Genomic DNA, 23,348 nt, shown 5'->3' on the forward strand with positions numbered 1-23,348 from the left:
GGTGTTTCACACCCTTTAAACTAGTGGGAAGTGTGAGGGAAGCACTTCTTTTCCTTTAGTGCAAACTATTCTTTTATAGTGCCCCTTCTAAAATGATGGTCTGGCTTCACTTTTGGCACATCAATTCCCCTCCAACAATTTTTTTTATATTCCTTGTTTCCATTGTGTACTTCCTTATTATAGCCTGTTCTAATGTTTTGTTTGCTTTTTTTTACATCTCCACAGTCGTGTATTGTTGCAGCCCATTTGAACTTAACATGTGTTGCTATGTTGCCTCTGTTTACCTTTTTTTATGTTAAGAAATCTTAATTGTGCATGGCATCGTAAGGGCCCCTCACCAGGCCCCATTGCAAATTTTGGTTATGCACTGGTAGTTATACACCGTCTAGAAAGCCTTTTTTTTTCGAAAAATTTCAAATTAATTTACCCGATGTCACTTGGACAGCCTTGTTTTCTGTAAACTGAGTACCTGAAGCCATTTCTAGGAGGAAATTTGCCACATCTTAGGAATGGAAGAACCTGACCTGTTACCATGCTGCCAGGAAGCAAGCATTACTGCCAGCAGACATTTTCTCTCTGCCTCAACTAGGGTGCGCAAGTGTTCTTTCCCTGCTTTGTCCAATACCAATACTAATACCATGTCACGTGAACGTGTCGAACCCCACATTTAAAAAAATTTCTTCACAATTCCAGTGGCAGCGTTGCATATTCGGCATTAGATGATTTAACAGAAGTCATGTGCCATGGCTGGCGACATTGCAAGTAGCCTGTCTTGCATAGAGGCTTTTGTGCATGACCTTGGCTCCGTCAAAGCGTGGCAGCCTTGAGTAAGGGCATGCAGTCTTCTGTTTGGAAATGCAGAATTTTTTATGCCCCTCAGCCGTTTCATACTTTTCAGACACGATTGTTACCATGTGATCTACATGCTGTGCTTGTTTGCATTGGCCAAACCCGCAGACTTCAACTTCAACACACTTTTTGCAGATTATCAATGCACATTCTTTTGCAACTTGTATTCTTCATTGAAGTGCTGATTTACATTCTAATGCAAGTTTTCGTCTTATGGTATTGCAAGATATTTGCAGTTCACTTATGATCTGTGTGCATAGAGTTGTGGTTATTTTTCAATGGCTGTTTGTTGTCCCTTGCCTTACTTGCATTTTTCATAAAATAAACCACACATACTGTACTCAGTGTCAAGGTGTTTGCCTCATACATTTTACTCAAGCCCATTTTTGTTGCACCTTTTAGCATATGAGGGTTTGTTTATCTTGCCGAACAGAACATGAGAAGTAACATGGAACAGTGTCAAACCTGCATACAATGAATATTTGGAAAGTTTGGCCACCAGAGTAGAGTACCCTGAAAAAATGGTTTCATTCAAATGACCCCAGCTGGTATATGTACCATAATTTATGCTTCTTCCTAATATCTTGAATACAATGCAAATGGCTGTCCTGGGAAACATAACTAAACCACCAGTAATACAAGATGGGGAGACATTTGTGCAGACTAAACTTCAGTGAATGCTAATTATTGACCTCCAGAGAGCAGATAGAGCTGTCTTTACTATAAACATATCAATAAATGGAAAGTGACATATAAAAATTTAACATTCACAAAATTTAAGCACTTAAAGGGGCACTGAAACACTTTTCCGACTGATCATAGTGACCTCTCTACTAAAGGACATCGCCTGACTAATCTGCCGCAAAAATTTTTCAAATCCTTGAAGTGTAAGTGGAATTAGTAGTTATCGCACCGATGCATTGCTTTCTCCTTTCGTCTCCACTAGTGCGCTGGAAGGTATATGGTGCATGGCAAGGGGGCAAGGCCCTGCTTAAGTTCTATTTCTTTTTTTTTATTCTCGCATTGCTACTTGTGGTTTTGGCATGTGTGGCACTCTCTAAACGCAAGATGGGCGTCTGGAGCTATACAGGGCTTGTGGTGGTCGTGTTATCTATATGATGCAGCATGCCAGTTTCAGGGCCCCTTTATAAAGGGCACAAAGACAGCATAAAGAAAAGTTGGTTTCACGAGTTCTGCCTGAGTCGCCACTGATATCACACAGTTGCTCGTGCACAACTTGTGAAACGATAACGTATGAGCCATAGGAAACGAAGTCATGTCGGCAAAAGCTTCCCTGTCACACTTGGGAGAAGTAGAAGAAAAAAAAAGTAACATTAAAATTGGTTGACAGTCCCTTTAAAATTTATCGGCAGCCTGTGCCAGCAAGTACGATATCAGTGGCTTAGCCTCAAGAGAAGCTCCGATATCACTCTTTCTTTATATATGCTAATGATTGAATCCTTGAAATCATCAAAGGCACCGCTGTTGTAGTTCACTACAGCACAACAAAAAGAAATGTCACTACAATAAACAAAAAAATGGGCCTCTTTTACATGACACACAGCCATTTGTACATTAACTTGTGTTAAATACTCCAACTTAGGCTCTAAGGTGTCGTAGTTCTTGAAAGAGTTGTCGAGCTTTGTTGGGCATTTAATCTCCAAGAGGACTTCCTTGCCCTCGCAGCATTTGCACGAAAAACTTGCAACGCCGTCGGGGGAACAGCCTATGAAGGGAAACTCCTCGAACAAAACGAGCCCTCTCTGGCGCACTTCCAGTGTGTGCCCCAGTGCCTCTTGCCATGTTTTGTAAGCAGCACGCGCTGCACTTTCCTTCGTAATCCCAACATGCATTGCTGGTGTTGTAATAGTTCTGCTTCTTAAAATAAGCATAAGAAATGGATCAATGTTGGCCGCACCTTTCGAACGAAGAAAAGTCTTCGCGCGAGTCATACAAGCATGAGCAATGCTCGCAGTTACCAGGCCCTTTCGATATCTGTGCCATTCTGGAGAATTCGACTGTCCCCGTGTCAAGGATTCAATCTCACTCCTAGCACGCTCTCCACCATATAGTTCACACACATGCAACATGACTTCTTCCGGTGCCTTCTGCTTCAGTTGAGTTGCTTGAACCCTCATCATTTCCAACATGGGAAGTGGGGCGGAACGGCAGGCTTGTTTAGCTGCAAACATAAACACAGACCTGCATCAAGTTCAGGAGAAAGAAAGCAACTGCAGAGCAATAAGTCTGCACCAAAATCGCAATTCTGCAGCTATGAATATCACAAAAAAGCTATTCAAGGGCAACTTATGCAAATTTTATAATATAGAAAATGGTACGGAAAAAGCATGAAACTCACAGTAGCATGTGCTTAATAACCAACTATATCTAGCGGAGAGCCTACACTGGTGAGGGAGACACTATTTCTAGATTAGTGAGCTCGGTATTGAAAGTTGTTGCCACCTTCTCATTTAGGCCCAGAAGAAAAAAGATTTTCAATGTCATGAGATGCCGACTTGTTTACTTGCCCCAACAGTGTCCAAGTGCAACTGCTGCAATTGTATGCCCTCTCACGTAGGCTATGTGTAGTTTTAGCAAATAATGCATCCTGTTATTGCGGGGAGAGCTGCAGATGGGTGGCCTCTAAAAACTAAAGCATGTCATACAGAAAAAAGATGTTTTCAAAAGTAGAATGCCAAAATGCTGTGTAGTCTGCTGTCATCTTCCTTTTTGCTGCTTTGCAATTTTTAGCCTTTCGTGCATTCTCAAAGGATATATACTTAATTAGCTGTGAGCACGGTCTGCACTTCGCATTAAAGGGCCCCTAAATCACCTCAGATATTTTTTGAACATTTCAAGTAAACACGCGCATCGAGTTCAAAATGCCACCACGATCAACGACGCCAAACGCTGCAGCGCTGCGCGCCGCGGGCACGCCACAAAATAAAAAAAATAATGCCGTCCTCCTCTCTTGGCCATTCCGGTATCCCCAGTGGTCGTCACGATGTCAGCAGGGTGCATCTGGTTATGTCAACCAGGTCGACGATGCCCATTGGTAGAACAAGAACCTACGACTTCCGGTTTGTCTGCTGGCAGGTACGCACGCTCCCTGCTCTTCCTCGCCGTGTTGCTTGCTTATGCGCCGTTGTGAATCGGTAATTACAGCCCGCAACGCAAGTGCCAAATCGCTCTCGTCCCAACACAGTCGTGCTTAGCGGTCTGATTAGCTTCGCGAACAGAGTGCGACAGTGTTGGCCTTTCTAGACGTGCGCGCAACACAGGGTCCATAGCGACACGCTTCGCATGAGCACGGGCTGGCACAGAAGCAACAGCGGGTAGCCGAGAAGCGCTGAGTCGCGGATAAGGTCCGTCCACATTACCGGAACGGTAACTCGCCGCTTGGCGTTTGCCATTCGTGAGTCGCCATTCGACAGCGGTATTGCTCGCGAATGGCGAGATTTCCTTGCCGTACGTAGAGAGGATGAGACCGGGACTCATTTGTGCGGCAGCCTCACCGCCACCGATCGCCCGACAGCGCCGATATTGTTGCTAGGCCTTTTCTGGTTCCCTTCAAAGCTAAAGCGGACGGCGCTTCGAAATGAATTACCGACGGTCACAAACCGCAATATTTTCTTATCGCTGTTATCACTCTTCACAATAATTGTACACAAAGAAGAAAAATATGCTGATATTAGTGTCGGCTGCGATGCGATCAGAGCCGAGCTGGTCGTCTTCCGTCGGTAGCCGTGCACTGCAACTGAACTTCTAGTCACTGTAGCTGAGCTGTAGCCAATGTTTTTGTCGCCGGTGGCGGAGGCTCGCAGCTTCACGGTCGTCGATTGGGCCATTGATCGTGCTGCAGGCGGTGCACCGGCCGAACTGCTGTCTACTTTGGACACTTCTCGCGCGGCAGACGGTCTACGGCATGGAGGCCGGTTCGCCGTCGGTGTATTTGCCGCTAGCATGGACGTGCCTTAACTGGAAATGGACAGCGCGTTGGCGATGACGTATGTCACGTGACATTTGGAGGAGCATTCAGTGAGGAGAGTAGCGAAGGAAAGAGCGAAATGAGCGAGGGCCATGTTTTGATCATCAAACGCGTGTAACTCCGCTGTTACGGCACCATTTTGAAATATTCTCACAGCTACATGTTCGTTGTAGACTCGTGCACAACTGCAACACCAGAACTAAATTTCTACCTCTGGGTGGTTTAGGGGCCATTTAAGGTGTGAAGACTCTTCCAGGAAAGGAATGTCTGGCTTTCTGTGGAGTGAAATACACCAATGTGGGCCAGTGTCCACACTGGTGGTGACAAACAAGCAATGAAGAATGGCAGTCTGTTATACATTTACAGTATAGTAGTTTCTGTTGGACCTAATAACATAACACAGAGTAATTTTCCTCTGTATTATCCACAATTTAATCTGAAATGATAAATTTATTCATATGTGAAAGTTTTCCAGTCAGCAAGATACTTTGAATTTTAGTTAAGCTGTAGACACTTCAGTTCTTAAACAATGGTGTAGGAGCATGCCCCAGTGCACAGGACATGCACAATTAAACGTGAAACTTCGACTGCATGGTAACACATGACACCAGCAGAACTCACCATTCTTGGTCCGAGACTCTGTTGTGGAGCTGTTTTGCCCTCTTCTGCGTTTTCTGCATAGCAATAAAGAATATGGTAGTGGCAACAATAAAACAACATGCAGCAATCGAGTTTTTATCATCAACCTACTAGCATATGTGGCTCTTATAGCAATCATGCGCCCAAAAACGAAATAATCATTACCATGCTACAACTGCCTCCTAAATTTGCACAGATAATGCGTTTCTTCATATAAAACTGCTTGGAACAATCATTCCTTTAGTAACCTAAATCAGCGTCACATAGATGGTTCTCGGCACATGAATACAGAAGGAAAAAAGAATTGCATCAAGTTCATTCAAATTCACTGGTCCTGTGGAGGAAGAATCCTGTACCTCCTTGTAAATGTTACAAGGCTGCTGAACTTTATGTTGTGAGAAAAGGGGTGGAGGACACAACCTGCTCTTGTCATATGAGCTAAAGAGAGCCAGATTGCATTACTTGGCTCTACTGGTTTTGAACAAACCCTCAGATTTATTATATTTTGTGGTGAGCCGTAATGTTGCGTCATTATAAAACCTACAAAAATCATGCTTAGGACATGCACCAACTTGTCAGGATTTTTGTATGAACAATGCATTCACTCACTCCTGTGCAGCTCATGCAAGGGGATAGCAGTTACTTCATAACAGTAATGATGTGGCGTACAAAAAAAGGCTGTCATCAGCTATCCCTGCAAAAGCTTATTTCATAAATTACTAACGCTATCAATCACTTCAAAATTTTATGGTGGACCCTTATGTGTAAATGAATGTGGTCAGTGGTTCAGCAGCTGCATTTACAGCAAAAAAAAAAAGTAGCTGTGTGAGGCAGAAATGAACCTGAACAACACCTCTGGGCATTTCATGTCTCGCACGAGTATTTTTATAGCACCGAAAATTGCATTGCCCAGCCTTCACTATGCAGAGAGGAAAATTTGATTTATTTTTGTCACTTTGGTTATCACCCAAGTTTTACAAGCACAAATCACTTTTGGGTAAAATATAAACATTCGAGACCAATCCGACATACATGAGAAGCAATTAAGATACCTCTTTTCAACAAAACAATGAATAGAGCATGGACAAGCAGGTGGCTAATCAAGCTTGCCATCTTGTCATTGTTCCACATCAAAATAAATTTCTTCTGTTAATTATTGTTTACGCTACAGCTTTTGGTTGGTGCTACTATACGATGGCTCTCCCCATTAAAAAAAAAAAGAAAAGCTACAGCGGCCATTGTGCGCCTACTCAATGTTACGAGTGGTCTTTGCAAGTAGTTTGGATTAATTCACTGTGTTTCAGCTCGCAAAGCAACACCCAGGCCATACAAGACACTGTAGTGCACGGCTCACAATTCATTTCGACTTCATCAATACTTCTTTTTGGGCGAGTTGGTACATCTTGAAACTTTGGGCAACAGCGCAAACAGACGACCACAAGAAGGGAGGCACGTACACACAAGCGCTGTACGACAGCGCTTGTGTGTACGTGTCTCCCTTCTTGTGGTCGTCTGTGCTGTTGCCCAAAGTTTCATTTCGACTACCTGTGATTTTTAACATGAGCCTAACTAACACTGGGTTTCGCATTTCACCTCCATTAAAATCTGACTGCCACATTCTGAATCAAAGCTGTGAACTCATGCTCAGCAGCAGGACACTACAGCCACTACTACAATTTGGCTGTTCTGAGGATGATGTGCTTTATTGGCTGGTTCCTTTTCTATGACTTTACAAGTGCTTGCACTGCTGCAGGCTCTTTGAATTTCATAAAGAAGCAGATATGTAAAACATGCAGAAATAAAATTTCGCACTAAGGTGTGGCTGCTATCTTAGTTACACTTTACATGTGAAAAACATCAGCTACAGTGTATCATTCAGTAGAGAAGAGTTCGGTTCACAAATGCGTTACTGGTGCACTCTTACTTGAATACTGCAATAGCAGAACTTGGAGCACTGTTTTGGAGGATCTGCAGCATATGCGTGGCATCAGTCACTGGAACTTGTGGAGGAGGGACAGGCAGCTTCACATGGCAATATGTTCGGATGGGTGCAGGTGCATACATATTTTGCACAAGTTTCTTTTTTGTGCCCCATGCACACGCCACATCTGTACAGCTAAGTGGTGGCAGGGACCCAAGGCCTGATCTGGAAGAGGTTTTTGTTGCACAAAACATAACTGAGATACACAAGTCGTAGTCAACTAGTTCATCAGCATAACATTCTAGATCAGTAGAAAACCTGCTGTGCAGTGATGATTGCGCATTTTTTTCTTCTGTGTGTCTTATCTAGTGCCCAAAAACACCATTTAGAAAGATTGCTCTCAATTGTACCAATGACCATACATGTGTTAATAACCCCTTGAATTGCAAAATATACATTTACGTATGTGACTTGCTTTTGATTTCTATGGGCTGTGATAACAAAATAAAAAAACACACAACATAGCTCAGAACAAGAACTCTGCAAAAGATCATTGGTGCCATATGCTGCATCAATGCACCAAGTAATACATAGTTACACGATGAAAACTTGGAACAAGTTGCTCTTCACAAAGTATGTGAACACTCGTCTTTCCAAATGTAACCATGCTCCTAGCTCATCAGTGATTTCCACTCCTGTTTTCAACCATGAGTGCAGCTCCTGTTCGTGAAAAAAAAAACAAAAAAACCCCACTGATTTCGTATTTACAGAAATGGAATAAGCTGGGTCTAAATGTTCGCTTACCAGGCTAGAATTGTTTCGCTGGGAAGTAAGCGCCACATTCATTTGAAAATGAGTAAACATTGAAGCAATGATTTGATATTCGCGTCTGAAGGAAATAAACAGTTGGGAGGCGAACATAGCCTTAAAATGCAGGACACAACAGAGGAACATGCAAAATCAGTTCAGGTTCGCGCAAGAGGTGAGTCAGCACTAGTTTACACAGAAACAGATTTTCCCCTTTCATTAGTTTACATAGCAGCCAATTGTGGTGGCACATGAGGCAGTCAGTAATCAGTTACGATCAGGTCATGCACCACAAGTCAAACCTGCACCTGGTTTGCATAGGTTTGTTCTTATTAAAAGCAGGTCGTTCAATTTCTTTTTCGCGCTTCTTTCTACGACAGAAACAGTGAACGACCTACTGCAGTAACTACGCCTAAGCGAAGCAGCAGTCATCGTGAGCTTATCTTGAATTTAAAATAGAAAATAAAAGTTTCAGGAACGCAAAACTAGGAAGAGAGCTTAACCACACCCTCGGAAAGCATGCTAAACTAGGCTGCATGACAAAGTGCAAAGCTCGCGTTTATATTCCTTGCCACACGCTCAGTATGTAAGGACATTCGTTTTTTCCCTGGCTTCTATGTTTGAAAAACTGAGCTGTGTTGGTGTAATGTAACCCACTTTTTTCCTCGATTCTATTCCTAGCCCTGACAACTATTTGGAAACAGCACCTTTGGCGTCGGTCGCGGCGAAGGAATAGAACAGGACCAGAGTCAGTTACATTATCCCGGCCCTGCTTCAAAAGCTGTGCAAGCAGCGGGCTTGCTTTTCGTTCCCATGCGCGTCGATGTAGTGACTGAGTCACGGAAGACTTACCTATAACAGTGGATCAAAACAGCTGAGATGTGCTTGCACTTTTGCGACAATCCAGCAGTGCACGAGCACTTTGCCTCCACGATCGATGGGTCCCGGAATGCGTCGGTGATTCTCACCACAATCTCGTGCGGGTCCGCTGTTACGCCGGAGGTTTGCAAACACAGCGCGACCACTTCTACCTCACTACTCACTCGGTGGCTTCTTCGATTTTCGGAGTTCTGGCAGCCCGCTGGCAGCCACCTAGTTCCGGTTGTGATAGGAAGTCACGTGAGCTGGGATCCCAAGTCAACCCGGAGCTGCCCGAAGTTTGCAAAATCGAACGCCGGGACAGCGCTGGCCGCGGGATAAATGTAAACAAGCTACCAACATGGCAGCGACCGGCGTCGGCGTGCGCGCGCGGCGTAGTCGGCCCGTTTCTGCGTTGCCACCGTGAAAATATACAGCTGTGTTCGGGAAAACCATCACTTTTGCGAGATTTCGCGCGACTGGGCATCTCAATTTGCACAGCGTGACAAACGGCCTTCGACGAGCCCGATGCCAAGACGTAAAATCGCACGTAAATAATTGCGAAAAAGCGATCGCTCGGGGATGCCTCGAGGAGGTCGGCCACCGGCGACATTTGAAGTCATTTGACAAGACACGAAAAAGCGGGTACGTCATTACGCGTAAAATTTCATGCCGATCGACATGCTTGAATTCGATTTCAGAAAGTTTGTTTCGGTTGATAGTGCTCCTTTCAATTCAGCTCCTGTGCTGAAGGAGCTGGAGCTGCGGCTGGCGCATGAAAATGCACGCCACCTGTGACCATCGAAAAGCTTTATAATGAGAGCAATAATTAACCTAATATACGCGTGGCCACTACTCATCTCAGTGCATTCCTTTAACATCAACGGCAGTTTCGAGCTGCCACCCAAGCATACGACGGATAGACGGAGCGAACGTGGGCTAGCTGCGACGCCTTCGCTATATATCTGCAGAAAAATTATATCGCCGCATATACGCGAGCGATGTGAAAAGGGATACCACTAGAGAAAGATGAACCGAAAAGGCCCCGCGATGTGTGGGAATTGATCGTCTACAACTTCGCGAGAACTTGCGCGGAACACGATGAAAATACGATGCAAGCATAATCGACAGCGCCCACGGTGACAGCTCCGCGCGCGCTGTTTACGGCGGGGAAGAAGAATTCACGGCACACACACACACACACACACACACACACACACACACACACACACACACACACACACACACACACACACAAAAGAAAGTTTCAAATGGTTCGCCGCCGCTCGTATGGCACCGCCTCGCAAGGCGGAACGGTGCGTTAGAACCCTAGTAAGATAACGCTAGAAGCAACGCAATCAGCGATCCACGCACCGCGCCGACGAGTGCGGGAGACGAAGTCCGAAACCACAACAACCGGGGCGGCGCGCGCTCGACGCAAGCCAAGAGCGAGGTGAAAGTCCTCAAGCGCCCGCGCTGCAATCCGTCGAGTCCCCACAAAGATGGCGGCGAGCGCTCATCGCCTCTTTTTGTCGTCTGCTAGCCAGAGAACTTCCAGAGAGCAGCCAGAACAAAATCGTCCTGGCAGGTTCTGGCAGCCCGCGGGTAGCCAGAACCGTCCAGCCCGAGTAAAACGAACGCGCGGCGGAAGTGCGTCACGCGGTCGGCGGAGCAACCCGAGAAAAAACGAAGGCGCGCTGGCTGGCTCTGGCAGCCCGCGGGTAGCCAGAAGTGGAAAATCGAAGAAGCCCACCTGTACCACTGGTACTGACTAAAATGAGGTGCTCGGCGTCCACAACTCGTTCTCCCTCCACAAAACAGCGCGAATTAACGTCGCACTGCAAGAAACTTAATATTTTTACCAAGGACAGCGCACGCTTGGACCTCTCTAAAGCCGCCATGTTGCACAGTGTAGCCAGACGCGGCCAATTTTCGCAGCGCCCCCTGCATTTCATTTGAGTTGCGAATAGGCAGTCAAAAGCCACGGACGCTCGGTGCACATCTCGGAGGCTATGCTTCACGTCATGGCTGCCATACATCAACCATAAATCTCGAAGGCTATTTGTTTTTGCATTAAAAGCCTGAAATGTGCGACGCAAAAGAGCATAAACGGCGCTAGCGCACAACCGAAACGAAGCGGCGGAGTCCGCATAGCCATAGTCAGCAGCGGAAATCGTACGTGAATGACAGCAACGACGGAACGCTTCGTGCCTATTTGTGCCTTTATTGCGTTTACCGCCGCGCATAACAAGGCGTTGGCCGCGGGATTTCATAGTCGCCACCCATCATCGCGTCGATAGCTGCCGCGGTTTCTTTCGCAGCGGTTTCGTTTAGTTTCGTTTTGACTCAATACGCACGTCGGCCGTAGTGGCCATCCATGATCGCATAGATAGCGACCGCGATTTCGTCTGAAGTTGTTGCAGTGAACGGTAGTTTCGTTCTGACTCGGTGCGTGCGTCGGCCAGGTACGGTCACACTAGCGGCAAGTTGCCGCGCGTCAGCGCCTTGCCGCGAAGTCCACCGTGGCAATCGCGTCTCGCCGCGCGGCGGCGCGATATGATCTCGCGCGCTCTCGGAACGCGGAATCACAGTGAGCGAAAAGGGTGCGATTGGACAGCGTCCAGAAATCCCTCTATAGAACCGCGAGAGACGACAATCGTCGATTGATAACCCGGCGCGGAGCGGCGGAGGTCCGGTTGCCATTGGCTCCGTGACGTCACCCTCGTCGCTCTCGGCACCCTCGGCAAGCCGTAAAACCCCCGATTCCTGCCGCTTTTACCGCGCGCGTCATGATGCGTTGCCGCTCGCGGCATGACGCGGGCGTTTTTGCCGCTATCGTGGCCATACCCTTAAGCACCGCAAAGTCGCCGTTCGTAATCGTGTCGGTAGCGGCCGCGGTTGCGACAAGCAGTTGTTTCGGTTTGACTCGGGGCAAAGCTGTCGAGGATGAAGCGCACCGGCTACATTACGATGGACGTGCGATCCGTTGGCGTTGAGCTTACTGGCAAAAAAAATTATCGGGATGTGCGCGCGGTAGTGCAAAGCGTGTCGGAAATGATGGCGCGCGCCGCAGCCGTGCTGCGAAGGAAGTCGCGAGGCCTCGATCGCCGCTGCGAGAGCCAATCAGTCACGAGATGACGAGAATTGCAGCTTCCGCACTGCTTTTGTGCTAAATAGCGAAAGGATTTGCTCATACATTATACTAATAAAGTCGTGCTGACGTAGTAAGCATTTGCTTATTGTGTTCTGCATACCCTGATAATTCGGACATTTTTTTTTCAATCCCGTGAAATTCGAATTAACTAGGTTTTACTGTAATATGTGATATATGTCCCAATGGGCCATGAATGTCCAACGGATATCCAGCGGACAACAATTAGTGGACATTTGGATGTCCCGCGGACATCCGCACATATCCTCTGGATGTACTACGGACATCCGTTGGAGCTTAAGGCGCAACCAAGGTGGCCATCCAGTGAATGTCCCATGGACATCAAAGCCGGATATGCGGATGTCCCAGGGACATTTACAGCAGGCTATTAGCTCTTTCAGGATGTCCACGGGACATCCGTTAAATACATATTTTGCTAATATGGGATGTCCGAGGGATATCTATTTTTTAATTTGACTGGACGTACCATGCCGGTACCAGATGTGGTTTTCAACCTCTTGGATCAGTGCCATGTTCAATGTTGTTGCAGCATTTATATGCATTTTTACTGCAATATTAAATGCTACAACACACAAAAGAATTAAGGCATTGATCCTGAAGGAGACCTATCATACTGGTGCACAGCTAGGAAAAGACAATGTCACAGCTTTCATTTTTATTCACAGTGAAGCAAAAACAAGCAAAAAACAGTGGGCTTTGGTCTTGTGTTATCACAGTACAACAGCTCCTGCATTCACAGAACAAGCACTGCAAAGCCTATCTGCAAAGCCTAGCCCAATAGCCTGCAAGTGGATGTAGTGTCCCCAGCTCTAGTGCGTCAGAAAAAAACCTCGAAATGTCGGGGTGATCAGCAGATCAACTCAAATCTTTAAACATTTTCTAGGAAAGTATACTTTAGTAAACCTAACACAAAGACAACACGAAGTACTAAAAGTATACAACTGCAAAGCACGATATGATGAGAAACTTGCCTCTTGCCACCAGAAACAATAAATAAGGGCACTTTCATTCACAGAAACATAATGCCATGAATCTGTCACAGCCGTTATTCTCGACAAGCACAACAATACCCGTACAAATGGACATAGGTAATGTTTAATAGCTTCTACATATGCAAATAAACCTCTCACACAACTTTATTAAAAGATGAGTGTATAAGACACCTAAAACATTTAAAGACATTAAATTCCAACATAAACACAAGGAACTCTGTTGCGTCAACCCGATTACAAAGTGAGTGCATAAAACACATTAAAAGTTCAGTTTTATGACATCAAATTAAAAAACACCAAGAAAAAAAGCATAGCTGGGACATGTGGACCAAGCCCACCATTAGCTTACAGATTCCGACTAGATTGCACTAAATATATATAGAGTGTCCCCACGTAACTTTAGCCAAACTTTAAAAATATGCAAATGCCACCTAGCTTCACAGAACCAAGGTAATGGTGTTTGCGGTCACTTAGAGATACTCAGAATATTTTTTGCATTCCACATAATTGCATAATAAGTCTTAATTAATCAACTTCTGAAATGTTAAAATTAGATGAAAAGTGTCAATGAGAAAACAGTAGAGCAATATGAAAAACTCCCGATACAGCTTTCTGTTGCTCAATACGTGCTACATAAAAGTGGTTTTGCGTGCGTGAAAGAAGCCCGCGAATACATGTAAAATTGCCGCGCGACTGGCCGCTCGAGGCACATTGCGTGTATTCGTGGGCTTCTTTCACGCTCAGAAAAACACTTTTATGTAGCACGTATTGAGCAACAGAAAGCTGTATTGGGAGTTTTTCATGTTGCTCTTCTGTTTTCTCATTGACATTTTTCATCTAATTTTAATATTTCAGAAGTTGATTAATTAAGACTCGTGCAATTATGTGGAATGCAAAAAATAATCTGAGTATCCCCAAGCGACGGCAAACAACATTACCTTGGTTCTGTCCAGCTACGTGGCATTGGCATATTTTAAAAGTTTGGCTAAAGTTACATGGGACACCCTGTATACTCCTAAGCACGATATGATGAAAGACTTTTTTTCTTGCCCCTAGAAACAATACATAAGGGCACTTTCATTGACAGAAACATAATACTATAAATCTGTCACAGCCGTTATTCACGCCAAGCACAACAATAGCCATACAGATGGTCATGGCTAAATTCAATGGCTTCTACCATACACAAATAAACCTCTAAAGCACCTAAAAGATGAGTGCATGAGACATACATGTAAAACATTTAAAGACAATAAATTCAAACATTAAGACCACAAGCTATGCAGCATCACAACCCCATGACAAAGTGAGAGCATAAAACATCTAGAAGTTCAATCTGCTGCCATCAATATCCCCAGAACGACCAGGGAATCGGAAGCTGAGCCGTGGCGAAAGTTTCAGTCCGTATCTGAAACAGCAAACATGGCATGACAAAGACGATTGTCAGAAGCTACTTGTGAAATGGGATTTTTATAGGCATCTACTGTGTAACATCTCACTAGCATGGTTTTAGTCGGCTGCAAAGTGGAAATATACATTTCTACACAACTAAGAACAAGGACAAACGTGTGGACAAGGGCAGCAACATAGGTGGTAAAACAAGTAAGGAACTTTGGGGCCTTTCTTCCGAGCTAGTTTGTGCAGTGACAGGAGCCTGGCTGAAGAAATACAGAGTATAAAGGTAGGTCAAGCTCAACACAGATTTCACCATATTGACTGCTTAGAACACTTACACATTAGGAATACAGGCACAACATACATTTTTGTGCACTATTCAGGATTTTACATGATGCGACAATGTGAATTCCATTACCTGCTGCTTGCTCAAGTTGTCCTTGCTTTGACTTCTGAAACTTGGTGGCAAGGCGCTCGGGGGCATGCCGGAGCCACGATTTGATAGAGGCCTCAACGTCAGCAGCAGTTGCGTTTGGCGCTTTGCGAGCAGCATCTGAAATTTACAAGATTCCTTAAATCATCTCAACAATAACAGTTGTCTTGGTGAAAATACAAATTTCAAGAGTCAAACAGTCTGCTGAGCCTACAGAAAATTGAGAAATAAATTACTGCCTACTCAAAGTCCTTCCACACATTATAAATTTGTTATATTGAATAGAGTTGGGCACATCAGTTACACTTGCTTTTTCAAATGATAATGAGGCAGAACACCATCTAAAACGATCAAATGATTGCTTTGCATTTTCAATTGCTATTTTTGGTGCTATTTCAATCACCTCACACTGCCTTGCACTGAAAGGCTCCACAGTGATCTTACACTTTATTTATGCCCTTCGCTTTTTACCAGACTAACTATAATATTTAAAGTTTTTAGCTTCTAAAGCTAAGCCTGGACCTTTAGAGTGTTAGCAAATTGTTGATTTTTTACCATGTAGGCTTCTTTAGCCAACATTAAAATTTAAGTGCACAGTGAAATTGCAGCATCCTTGCAGTGCTGAAATATGCAACCAATAGCAATAGTGATAACTGACACTGCAAACTTACAAAATAGATAAACGGGCAGCACTTAAAAAAACAGACCAATGAGCATGTTTTCGTTTTTCCTGAGGAAGGCTAATTCTGTGTAAAACACAAAAGTAAGATGTATTATACAGCACACCTGTTATGGCTTTAGCAATCTTCAAGGCAGAGAAGCTCAGTTTTCCTTTTCGACCCATCCAGGAAAATTGTGCCGCAACCTCGTCTGTGATGCAGTATGACAAGATTCTTTTTGTTGCCCAGTAGGCATCTTTCCCACCGAGCTGTGCCAACTCATGAACCTGTGTACAAGAGAAGAAATTCTATTCAACAAAGAATCTTGTTGGATGATGTGAATGTTTTAGAATACGAAAAAGAGCACTAAGTCATAAAGCAAGTAAGCAATGTACGAAAAACCCATGACATTCTTGATATTGCGAAACAGCAGTGTTTCAACACCTTGAATATTCATTATGAGTTTGATGAACTGAAAAAAAAACATAACTTACCAGGATCCTAAATTTTCCAGCATCGAGCTTGTCGTCAAACTCTTGTAGTTCTTCAAGACTGCTTAGCGGATGGCCTAAGAGCTCTGCGCATTCGGTGACTGAAAAAGTAGGAAGTATATCGCACAACTTGTTCAGGGTGTCCGCTTGTTGTTCCAGCATGAAGCGAAGCGTGTTCAGCAGTCGTAGTACATGCCACTGGAAGTCTGAAAAATATCGTAAATAAATGCTCTTAAAGCTTAGTAGGGTTCAAGAACATTTTAAGCAAACCATTTTACTGAAAACTGCATTCATAACTGCATTCATATCTTTCAAAAGGTGCGTACTAATCATGAGGCGAGTTTTGTGGCCGTTCTTGCGCTGTCTGTTCACCTGAAAAGCACAATTTCAATTCATTAGTAGTTTGGAGTAACTGGCTAATGATTTATTTAACTTTGACCTCCCTTATCTGGCACATACCTGCATCAACAGAGTGGTTATCAGACGTACCTTGTGGCGAGTTCGTCTCTGACAACTGGGTCCCTGCAGTGTCGAAAAAGAGCAGTGAGCCAAAAGAACCACTCCACTTGTTGGAAATTCTGGTGTGCGACAGATAGTGACAAAGAGCCTAGCAGAGCAAAGAAAATTTCCGATAGCAAAGGTTTACTAGTTTAATTATAAAACTGAATTATGGAGGTTAACATATTTTGGTTCATCCACTTGCTTCTACAATGCTTGAGAATTCATCTATGCATGGCTCTTAAGAAGCTTTACAGCTATCTGTGGTTCTAACCTATAGGTTAGAACGACAGAAAGTTGCTAAATTCGTTAAACACAAAAAATAATAAATACGCACGTAAATCGTAATTTTGTAATGAGACAGCTGTATATGTGTGAGAATACCTGCTGTGCCTTTGTCTCCCTGGCCAAATGTGTGCAGACTTGTTGCTTCACTCGAGGTTATTCCTAGAAAGCAATACATGTAGTCTATCACGTAATGATTCCTATTAGCATTAATCGCAGCCATACACTGGCCGTGGAGCGCAGTATACTCCTATATAAAACGAACTTACAAAAGCTCCAGTATTTATACTGAACTTCAAAGCTACAATTCCACAGTTCAGTGTTGCAGGATGAATTTCTTTTGTAGCAATCTGCTACAATTGCATGAATGTCACAATTCTATTCATGCTAAACTCCATGATAAACATTTATGGCGAGTGAATAAATGCCAGAGGGGCAACTAGCAAAGTTTCGGTGTACATGCAAGTGTGTACCTTGTTCACACTTGTCAAAAACAATTGCTGACTAGACATTCAATGTGAAATTATCAGAAAGCATTCCAAGTGTTGCATCTATTTTACTGTGAAGTTGGCAGTGCACTGCTGAAACACAGGGGAGAGCGAGACGGACGAAGCGCTTCGTCCCATCTCGTCCTTCTTGTGTGTTTCAACCGTGCGCTGCCACCTTCGTTATGGATAATTACCAACACACCCATTATTTTAGTTTCACTGTTTGGAAATATGCTTTGTAAACTTAAAAATCCTACTGATAATGGAACATAACCATTGTCAAGAACAGGCTAGCTACGAATGCATCTAGCAGCCTGCTTTTCTCTTCTAACGAGCAGTTCTTCAATGCTGGTATGCAAATATTCAATGCAGATGAAAGAAAGGAGGTGGTGCACTGTAACATCAGAGGGTTGAGAAAAATTGGCCTCATACACCAACCGAGTGTTTGCAAGGCTAAACCTACGTCCTTAATGCAATGCAAATCACAGCTGCATCTTGAAAAGTAATGGCAAATGCATTTTACAATACCAGATGTAAAATTATTTTGGATGGGTGGCAGTCCTGGCTGGCTTGTGGCAGAGTCTTCCTCCTCCTCTTCACTGTCAGAGTCGCTCCAGACTGCTGGTGGCCGTCTACGCCTCTTCAATGGGGGCATTTCAGTTTCACTGGCCAGGTCTGAATGGAACTGACTGTCATTTAGCTTTTTCCGGGCATGTTCATAGGTAACTGAAAAAGTGCAAAATGTGATCAATATAATCACCCCTAGCTTAAGGTGTAAGGTGACTGAAATGTGCTTACCGAACAAACCTTTCACAGCAATTTCATACTGCTTCCACCATGACTGTGGTGGATGCTGCTTCTTTGCCATTTTCCCAGCCTTCTCTGCTTTTACATTATGCGGCCAGACACACACGCTCCCGGTGACCTAAGTAGTTGGCACAATTTCAACCTCTTTAGAGGCAGTGAACTCCACAATAGCATAGCTCATCTGGAAAAGAATTCTGAATTGTAGTGGCCCCATTGCACAAAACAGCACTAATTTTTTGTCAAGAAAGCATTTTAACTTTCCAAACAATACAAATTTTCATTACTATAAGCACACTGTTGCTTCAAATAAGAATAGCACCATGAAAACTATGTATATAACTGACCATTACATGCTCAATCATGATCAGGCTTTCACAATTACACAATAGCAGAGAGCTACTCAAGAATTAAGTTGAACATAGAATACACTGACCTGGCCTAGGAGAAGCATGTTTCAAAATAATTTTTCAAGCTTTGTCAAGCTATAGCTCTCAGCGTTTGGCAAGCTACAAAGGCAGACATCTGCCTATACGACAAAAATATAGTCATGTTGGCTGTTCAAAAATAAATTTTGTACCAAAATGCTTTCATCACAACATGATGAAACCTTAAATCAAAGCATTGTTGACAAGCCATAGGAAATGTACTTGCACATAAACCCAGACTTTTAGGATCAGGAGAGATGAAAGGTTTACATGTCAACAGCAGAAAATAAGCTCCACACTTCAACTTCAATGTTCAAGTAATAACGCTGTGTTAGATACCAAAATAAGATGCTACATAGACAGGCCACAACAGGTTTTATAGAACTGTTGTCAATGGTCCTGCTAAAACACTTTAAAGGATCCCCACGTAACACGCTTGGAAAACAATCTATACTCACCAACATTTCTTGGGAATCGAAACGAGCAGCTGTGAGCCAACAAAGGATCTACACATACTTTCGAACAGCTGCAGATGCCCAAATTCCTCAATATTGTGGCACGGTCTAGTGGCATGAAGAATTATTTTACAGCAGCCAGAAAAAAACTTCAGTAAGGCCTCTCATTCGCTACCGCACTCATACCAGAGCTTGTGTGAAGGCAAAAGGAGTATTCAGGGAAAAGTCAGCACCAGAACAAGTTCCTCACTGCTACGAGGAAAAAGCATAGAACACGACACTAAAATGAGCTAATCTTGGAACACATACTAAACGGTATGCAACTCTGGTATTACTACAAACTGCTTCTTCCATGGGAGCTTGACCATTTTTCGCACATTGCTCACAGGCCACACTTTGAGGTCTGAAAGACCTGAAACAATATAAATATGAAGTCTTGAAGATTCAAAGGGGTGTGTGTAGAAATCTTTTTTATGCAAAAATTCTTGACCAATGATGCAAATCTCTTCTTTACCCCTCATGGAAGCAATGTTTCTTGCAATAATAATATGTTCACCCTGCATGCAGCAGTTGTCCGGCTCTTCTATGCCCAGCACAAAATTTTTGTACTTCTGAGTTTTGAAGCATGGAAGGCAGCATGTAGGAAGGAGTGGACCATTTTCACAAGGTTGTCTGGGAATAAGATCATGTTGCCTGCAAGGCACTTCAGAAGCAGCTGATTGTGCCTCTGCCATTTTATTTGCAAGTTGTTGTAATGGTTTCCTATGTTTGTGAAGGTTTCTCTTTAATTGCTTCATATTGTTTTCAAAGGGAAACGCACTGAAGCAGTCCAATGCACCATGGCGTTTGACATCATCAGACAAGTGTAACAAGCAATGAACATTGAACGACATGTGCTCTTTTCCATACAAATGGGCAAAACTGGCAACAAAATGTTTCAGGAGTGCCCCGGCATAGTCAGCATGATGACTGCACAACTGCTTGTTAACCAAAATTGACATCGAGGCATGCAGAAGCAAGAAATGTTTATAAATGTCATCTGCGAGAATGCCGTTGAGAAGAAGAGGCCCTGTGTAGAGCAGAAGAAGCCTAAATTCAACAGCCTTCCATCTATCTAACTCATCGACACCTCTAGGCCTACGTGGGAATTCGCGCGGGATGTAGAGACGCAAGGCAGTGCTTTGCTGATTGAATGTATTGCGTTGAAGTGGTCCCAGCCGAACATTTAAAGGACCTGAAAGCCACAGGGAAAAAAGCTTTTTCACAACACCTAACAGAACAACATGCATATAGTCGAGCGGAACATCACACAGTGCCAAGAGGCAACTCAACAAGAATTGACGTTCCTCTGTGATGCTCGGAGTCGTGCTGCTGCCTGAAGCTAGCATTTGTGCGGAGGGGACAGTTTGAATCGGGGAACACAACCTTGCCTCCAATGTATGCACCCTCAACACAGCACTTGGGACAGCTATTGTAGCCACTGTGGCCTTTGGTCATCATTACGAAAGACCGTGCTGGCGCATCACAAACAAGAGCCTTCAGACAAACCTCAATTGGCTTGCCATTGACAACAAGCCCATTCGCCAGCAAATACTGCAACTCATCAACGAAAGGTCTCAAAAAGTCATTGGATGAATGCGGCTTTGAAGGCCCCGCATAAGCCCCAATAACAAATGGCCCAAAGCCCTCACCACAGTTACTAACTCTACATTGTATAGGCCAAAGTTGCATTCTTGAGCTTTTTGCAAGGGGCAGACCATCTACATTGACAATGAGCGAAACAATACTAGGAGGGTCTTTCACGAACTTCAACGAATGTTTAAGCCCGGCAGCGAGACCAAAATGACAATATTCGCCCGGAGACAGGGCCACCACGGAGTACTCGGTGTTTTCTAGTCGCGGCGTTTTGAGGAGTGCACGCGCGTCGTCAGGAAGGTCAAGTTCGGAAAAGATGCTGTAACGTTTATGCAGCTTCAATAGCTGGTTTAATGCTTTGCGCTTTATGTTGTTTTCAACTGCCCATTGACGCAGAGCCTCTCGAAAGCTTTCTTTTTGGGGTGCTACTTCTTCTGATGAAAGAACGGGCACAGAAGAAAAATGCGAGTTTTGACATGAGGCTCCAGGCAAATCATCCGAATCACCTGACGAACTATTTGACGATTGTGTGGAATCGGCATCACGATTCGCAAAATGGGCGATTTCATGCGAGGCACTACTAGATTCACTATGCACAGCTAAGTGATCATGTTTTGCAACTGCCAAACGTTGTGACTCTCCTCGATATGGCTGGGTGGCGGAAGCCTCACACGCATTGTCTCCCATACACTCCGGCACAGCGCACAAGGGTTCAATTAGCAGATGTGTCCTCCTTGCTTCCCGCGATGCCTTCTCCGTAACGAGCTTTTTGCGAGGCCTCTGCATGTTTGTAGAAATCCTAACAAAATTTGATAGTCACAACTGTCACATGGCTTCTAGCGACTACAAGCAAGAAAGCAGCTGGTTGCACACAAGGGTTAACAGCCTTGCCAAGCGCGCGGTCCCGCTCACCTTGGTCACGTAATCCTCAGACAAGGAGCTCGTCCACGGCCGCAAGTCAGACACGGCCTCTCCAGTCGTGTAGAACCTCTACGGAGCGCGAAGCCAGGTACGCAGTTCTCGAAGAGGAAGTTGTTGAAAAGCCCGCTTCGCGTTACCAAGAAATCATACAAAAGAAATGGCGGCCGTCCTCTACAGTGTATCCCGCGCTACTCTGGTGGCAGTGATGATGATAGACGCAATTTTAGTTTTAAAACAACATAAACGTGAGCACAATAGTGTAATAACTCCACTGTGCCTAATTTAAATGTTATAAAATGCGGTAACAACAAAATTACTAGCAGCTGAAATGAAAAACAGTGGCGATTAAACAGTGGCGGCCTACGTTTATGGATGGCGGTGGCAGTTATAATAGTTGGCAACCATGATCAAGCAATGGCGGCGCGCAGCTACAAATTGTAAACACGCAAGTATGGCCACCATAACGCAAGTACGCAAGTGTACTGCTGCTATGCGCTGTTTAAGAAATGCGCTGATAGTCAGATTTTTTAAATTATTCATTGCACGTTACGTACTATAGTCGGATACAACTTTAGAAGACAGCGGCATTTGTCCCTCAAAGGCGGATGGACACGAGCCGGCACCAATAGGCGCGCACTTTAGGTGACGTCATGAGCCGGACGGCCGGTGTCCCCGCCGACGGAGAACATGCCTAACATGGCCGCCCTCGCTTCGAACTGGGCCGAGTCGCGTCAGCTCTGTGCGTCTCCCTTCGTCAGAGTGAATTCGAATTGTTTGTGGTGGTCTGTCATGCCGGAAATATTATTGTGAGCTTACGATGCACAATTTGTGCCGCGTGCGTTTGTTCTGAGCCTTGAGCCGGCGAAGAAAGATTGCAGCGAACATCGGTGGCGCTGCCCTGCGCTTCGTGTGGAAACAAGATCCCGCGGCGGCATACCGCTGCAAACAAACATCGTACGTGTTTGTTCCGTGGTGTTTTGTTTTGCTCCTAAGTGAAGTTACGACGAGGAGAGTTCGCCAAAGTCTGGTACCTACTGTGAGCGGCGGGTGTGTTTGTGTACTGTGCCCCTGCGTTTCTCGTCGGACGTGGTGAAGTGATGGAGCAAAACCATTATCAGGATAAATGAGAAGCGTGCGCGGATGAAACCAACCTGCGAGTTTCTAAACAGAAAAGATTTGTGAAAGCAACCTCCAACGCAAAGATTCGTTGCTGCCAGCTCAGCGTGCAAACGACCGATCGTTGGCAGCAGTGTGATAAGATAGCCGAGCGTCAGCGGCGTCGTTCGAGTGTTGTGTAGCACCGTCGATTGATTGCTTTCCACCAATGCTAACAATCAGTGACTAACACGCGCAGCTTGAGTGAATGCCATTGGATTGTTAACGGTCAGGCGTTTGGAAGCAGTGTTTGTTTCCTTAATGTCAGCCTGAATGCTAATTTAAAATTATGACTGATACACTGGTGCCGTTGCAAGGGAGCTTGGCATGAATTCGCGTCGCTGTGTGGCTTAGAACTCTTCGCTCACTGCACGCGCCAGCTGTAGAAAGCCTGCTGTGATACAATCGCGCATAAGTTGTGCTGTCAGCGCTCGACTTGCTTTCCGACAACACAGCTTTGCGATTTGTCGTGATA

The 23,348-nt window shown here is 44.6% G+C and overlaps 3 protein-coding genes across 4 annotated transcripts; all 3 read right to left on the reverse strand.

The window, feature by feature from the left end:
* Nucleotides 1-2,232: 2,232 nt before the first annotated feature.
* LOC119457358 (uncharacterized) lies at nucleotides 2,233-9,247 on the reverse strand. The gene is made up of 4 exons (XM_049669974.1): nucleotides 9,057-9,247; nucleotides 7,401-7,622; nucleotides 5,459-5,511; nucleotides 2,233-3,031 (listed from the first exon to the last, which is right to left on the reverse strand). The coding sequence occupies exons 2-4, from the start codon at nucleotides 7,538-7,540 to the stop codon at nucleotides 2,244-2,246; spliced, it is 981 nt and encodes a 326-aa protein (XP_049525931.1). The 5' UTR covers nucleotides 7,541-7,622; nucleotides 9,057-9,247; the 3' UTR covers nucleotides 2,233-2,243.
* A 3,567-nt stretch (nucleotides 9,248-12,814) lies between these two features.
* LOC119458505 (uncharacterized) lies at nucleotides 12,815-16,496 on the reverse strand. 2 transcript variants are annotated; one of them, XM_049669982.1, is made up of 5 exons: nucleotides 16,208-16,496; nucleotides 15,841-16,000; nucleotides 15,040-15,174; nucleotides 14,422-14,634; nucleotides 12,815-13,357 (listed from the first exon to the last, which is right to left on the reverse strand). In XM_049669982.1, exons 1-4 carry the CDS (start codon nucleotides 16,364-16,366, stop codon nucleotides 14,624-14,626), a joined length of 465 nt encoding a protein of 154 aa, XP_049525939.1. In that variant the 5' UTR covers nucleotides 16,367-16,496; the 3' UTR covers nucleotides 12,815-13,357; nucleotides 14,422-14,623. The 2 variants fall into 2 exon arrangements, with proteins under 2 accessions (XP_049525939.1, XP_037576271.1); XM_037720343.2 differs by lacking the exons at nucleotides 12,815-13,357; nucleotides 14,422-14,634 and having other exon boundaries at nucleotides 14,920-15,174.
* Nucleotides 16,497-16,529: 33 nt separating this feature from the next.
* LOC119459235 (uncharacterized) lies at nucleotides 16,530-18,343 on the reverse strand. Its single transcript, XM_049671639.1, has 4 exons — nucleotides 18,004-18,343; nucleotides 17,087-17,149; nucleotides 16,694-16,726; nucleotides 16,530-16,576 (listed from the first exon to the last, which is right to left on the reverse strand). Exons 1-4 carry the CDS (start codon nucleotides 18,341-18,343, stop codon nucleotides 16,530-16,532), a joined length of 483 nt encoding a protein of 160 aa, XP_049527596.1.
* Between the last annotated feature and the right edge of the window lie 5,005 nt (nucleotides 18,344-23,348).

This window comes from Dermacentor silvarum, chromosome 7 (assembly GCF_013339745.2).
Source record: "Dermacentor silvarum isolate Dsil-2018 chromosome 7, BIME_Dsil_1.4, whole genome shotgun sequence".
Lineage (NCBI taxonomy): Eukaryota > Metazoa > Arthropoda > Arachnida > Ixodida > Ixodidae > Dermacentor > Dermacentor silvarum.

Coding starts and splice junctions, on each gene's coding strand:
- LOC119457358 (XM_049669974.1), bottom strand. CDS start 7,540: ATGTATGCACCTGCACCCATCCGAACATATTGCCATGTGAAGCTGCCT. Junction 5,512..7,400: donor TCTGCTATTGCAGTATTCAA/GTAAGAGTGCAC, acceptor ATTGCTATGCAG/AAAACGCAGAAGAGGGCAAA. Junction 3,032..5,458: donor AGAGTCTCGGACCAAGAATG/GTGAGTTCTGCT, acceptor TTATGTTTGCAG/CTAAACAAGCCTGCCGTTCC.
- LOC119458505 (XM_037720343.2), bottom strand. CDS start 16,366: ATGCTGGAACAACAAGCGGACACCCTGAACAAGTTGTGCGATATACTT. Junction 16,001..16,207: donor CTGGAAAATTTAGGATCCTG/GTAAGTTATGTT, acceptor TCTTGTACACAG/GTTCATGAGTTGGCACAGCT. Junction 15,175..15,840: donor GATTGCTAAAGCCATAACAG/GTGTGCTGTATA, acceptor TGTAAATTTCAG/ATGCTGCTCGCAAAGCGCCA.
- LOC119459235 (XM_049671639.1), bottom strand. CDS start 18,343: ATGGCAAAGAAGCAGCATCCACCACAGTCATGGTGGAAGCAGTATGAA. Junction 16,727..17,086: donor GGGAGACAAAGGCACAGCAG/GTATTCTCACAC, acceptor TCGACACTGCAG/GGACCCAGTTGTCAGAGACG. Junction 16,577..16,693: donor AGAGACGAACTCGCCACAAG/GTACGTCTGATA, acceptor TGTGCTTTTCAG/GTGAACAGACAGCGCAAGAA.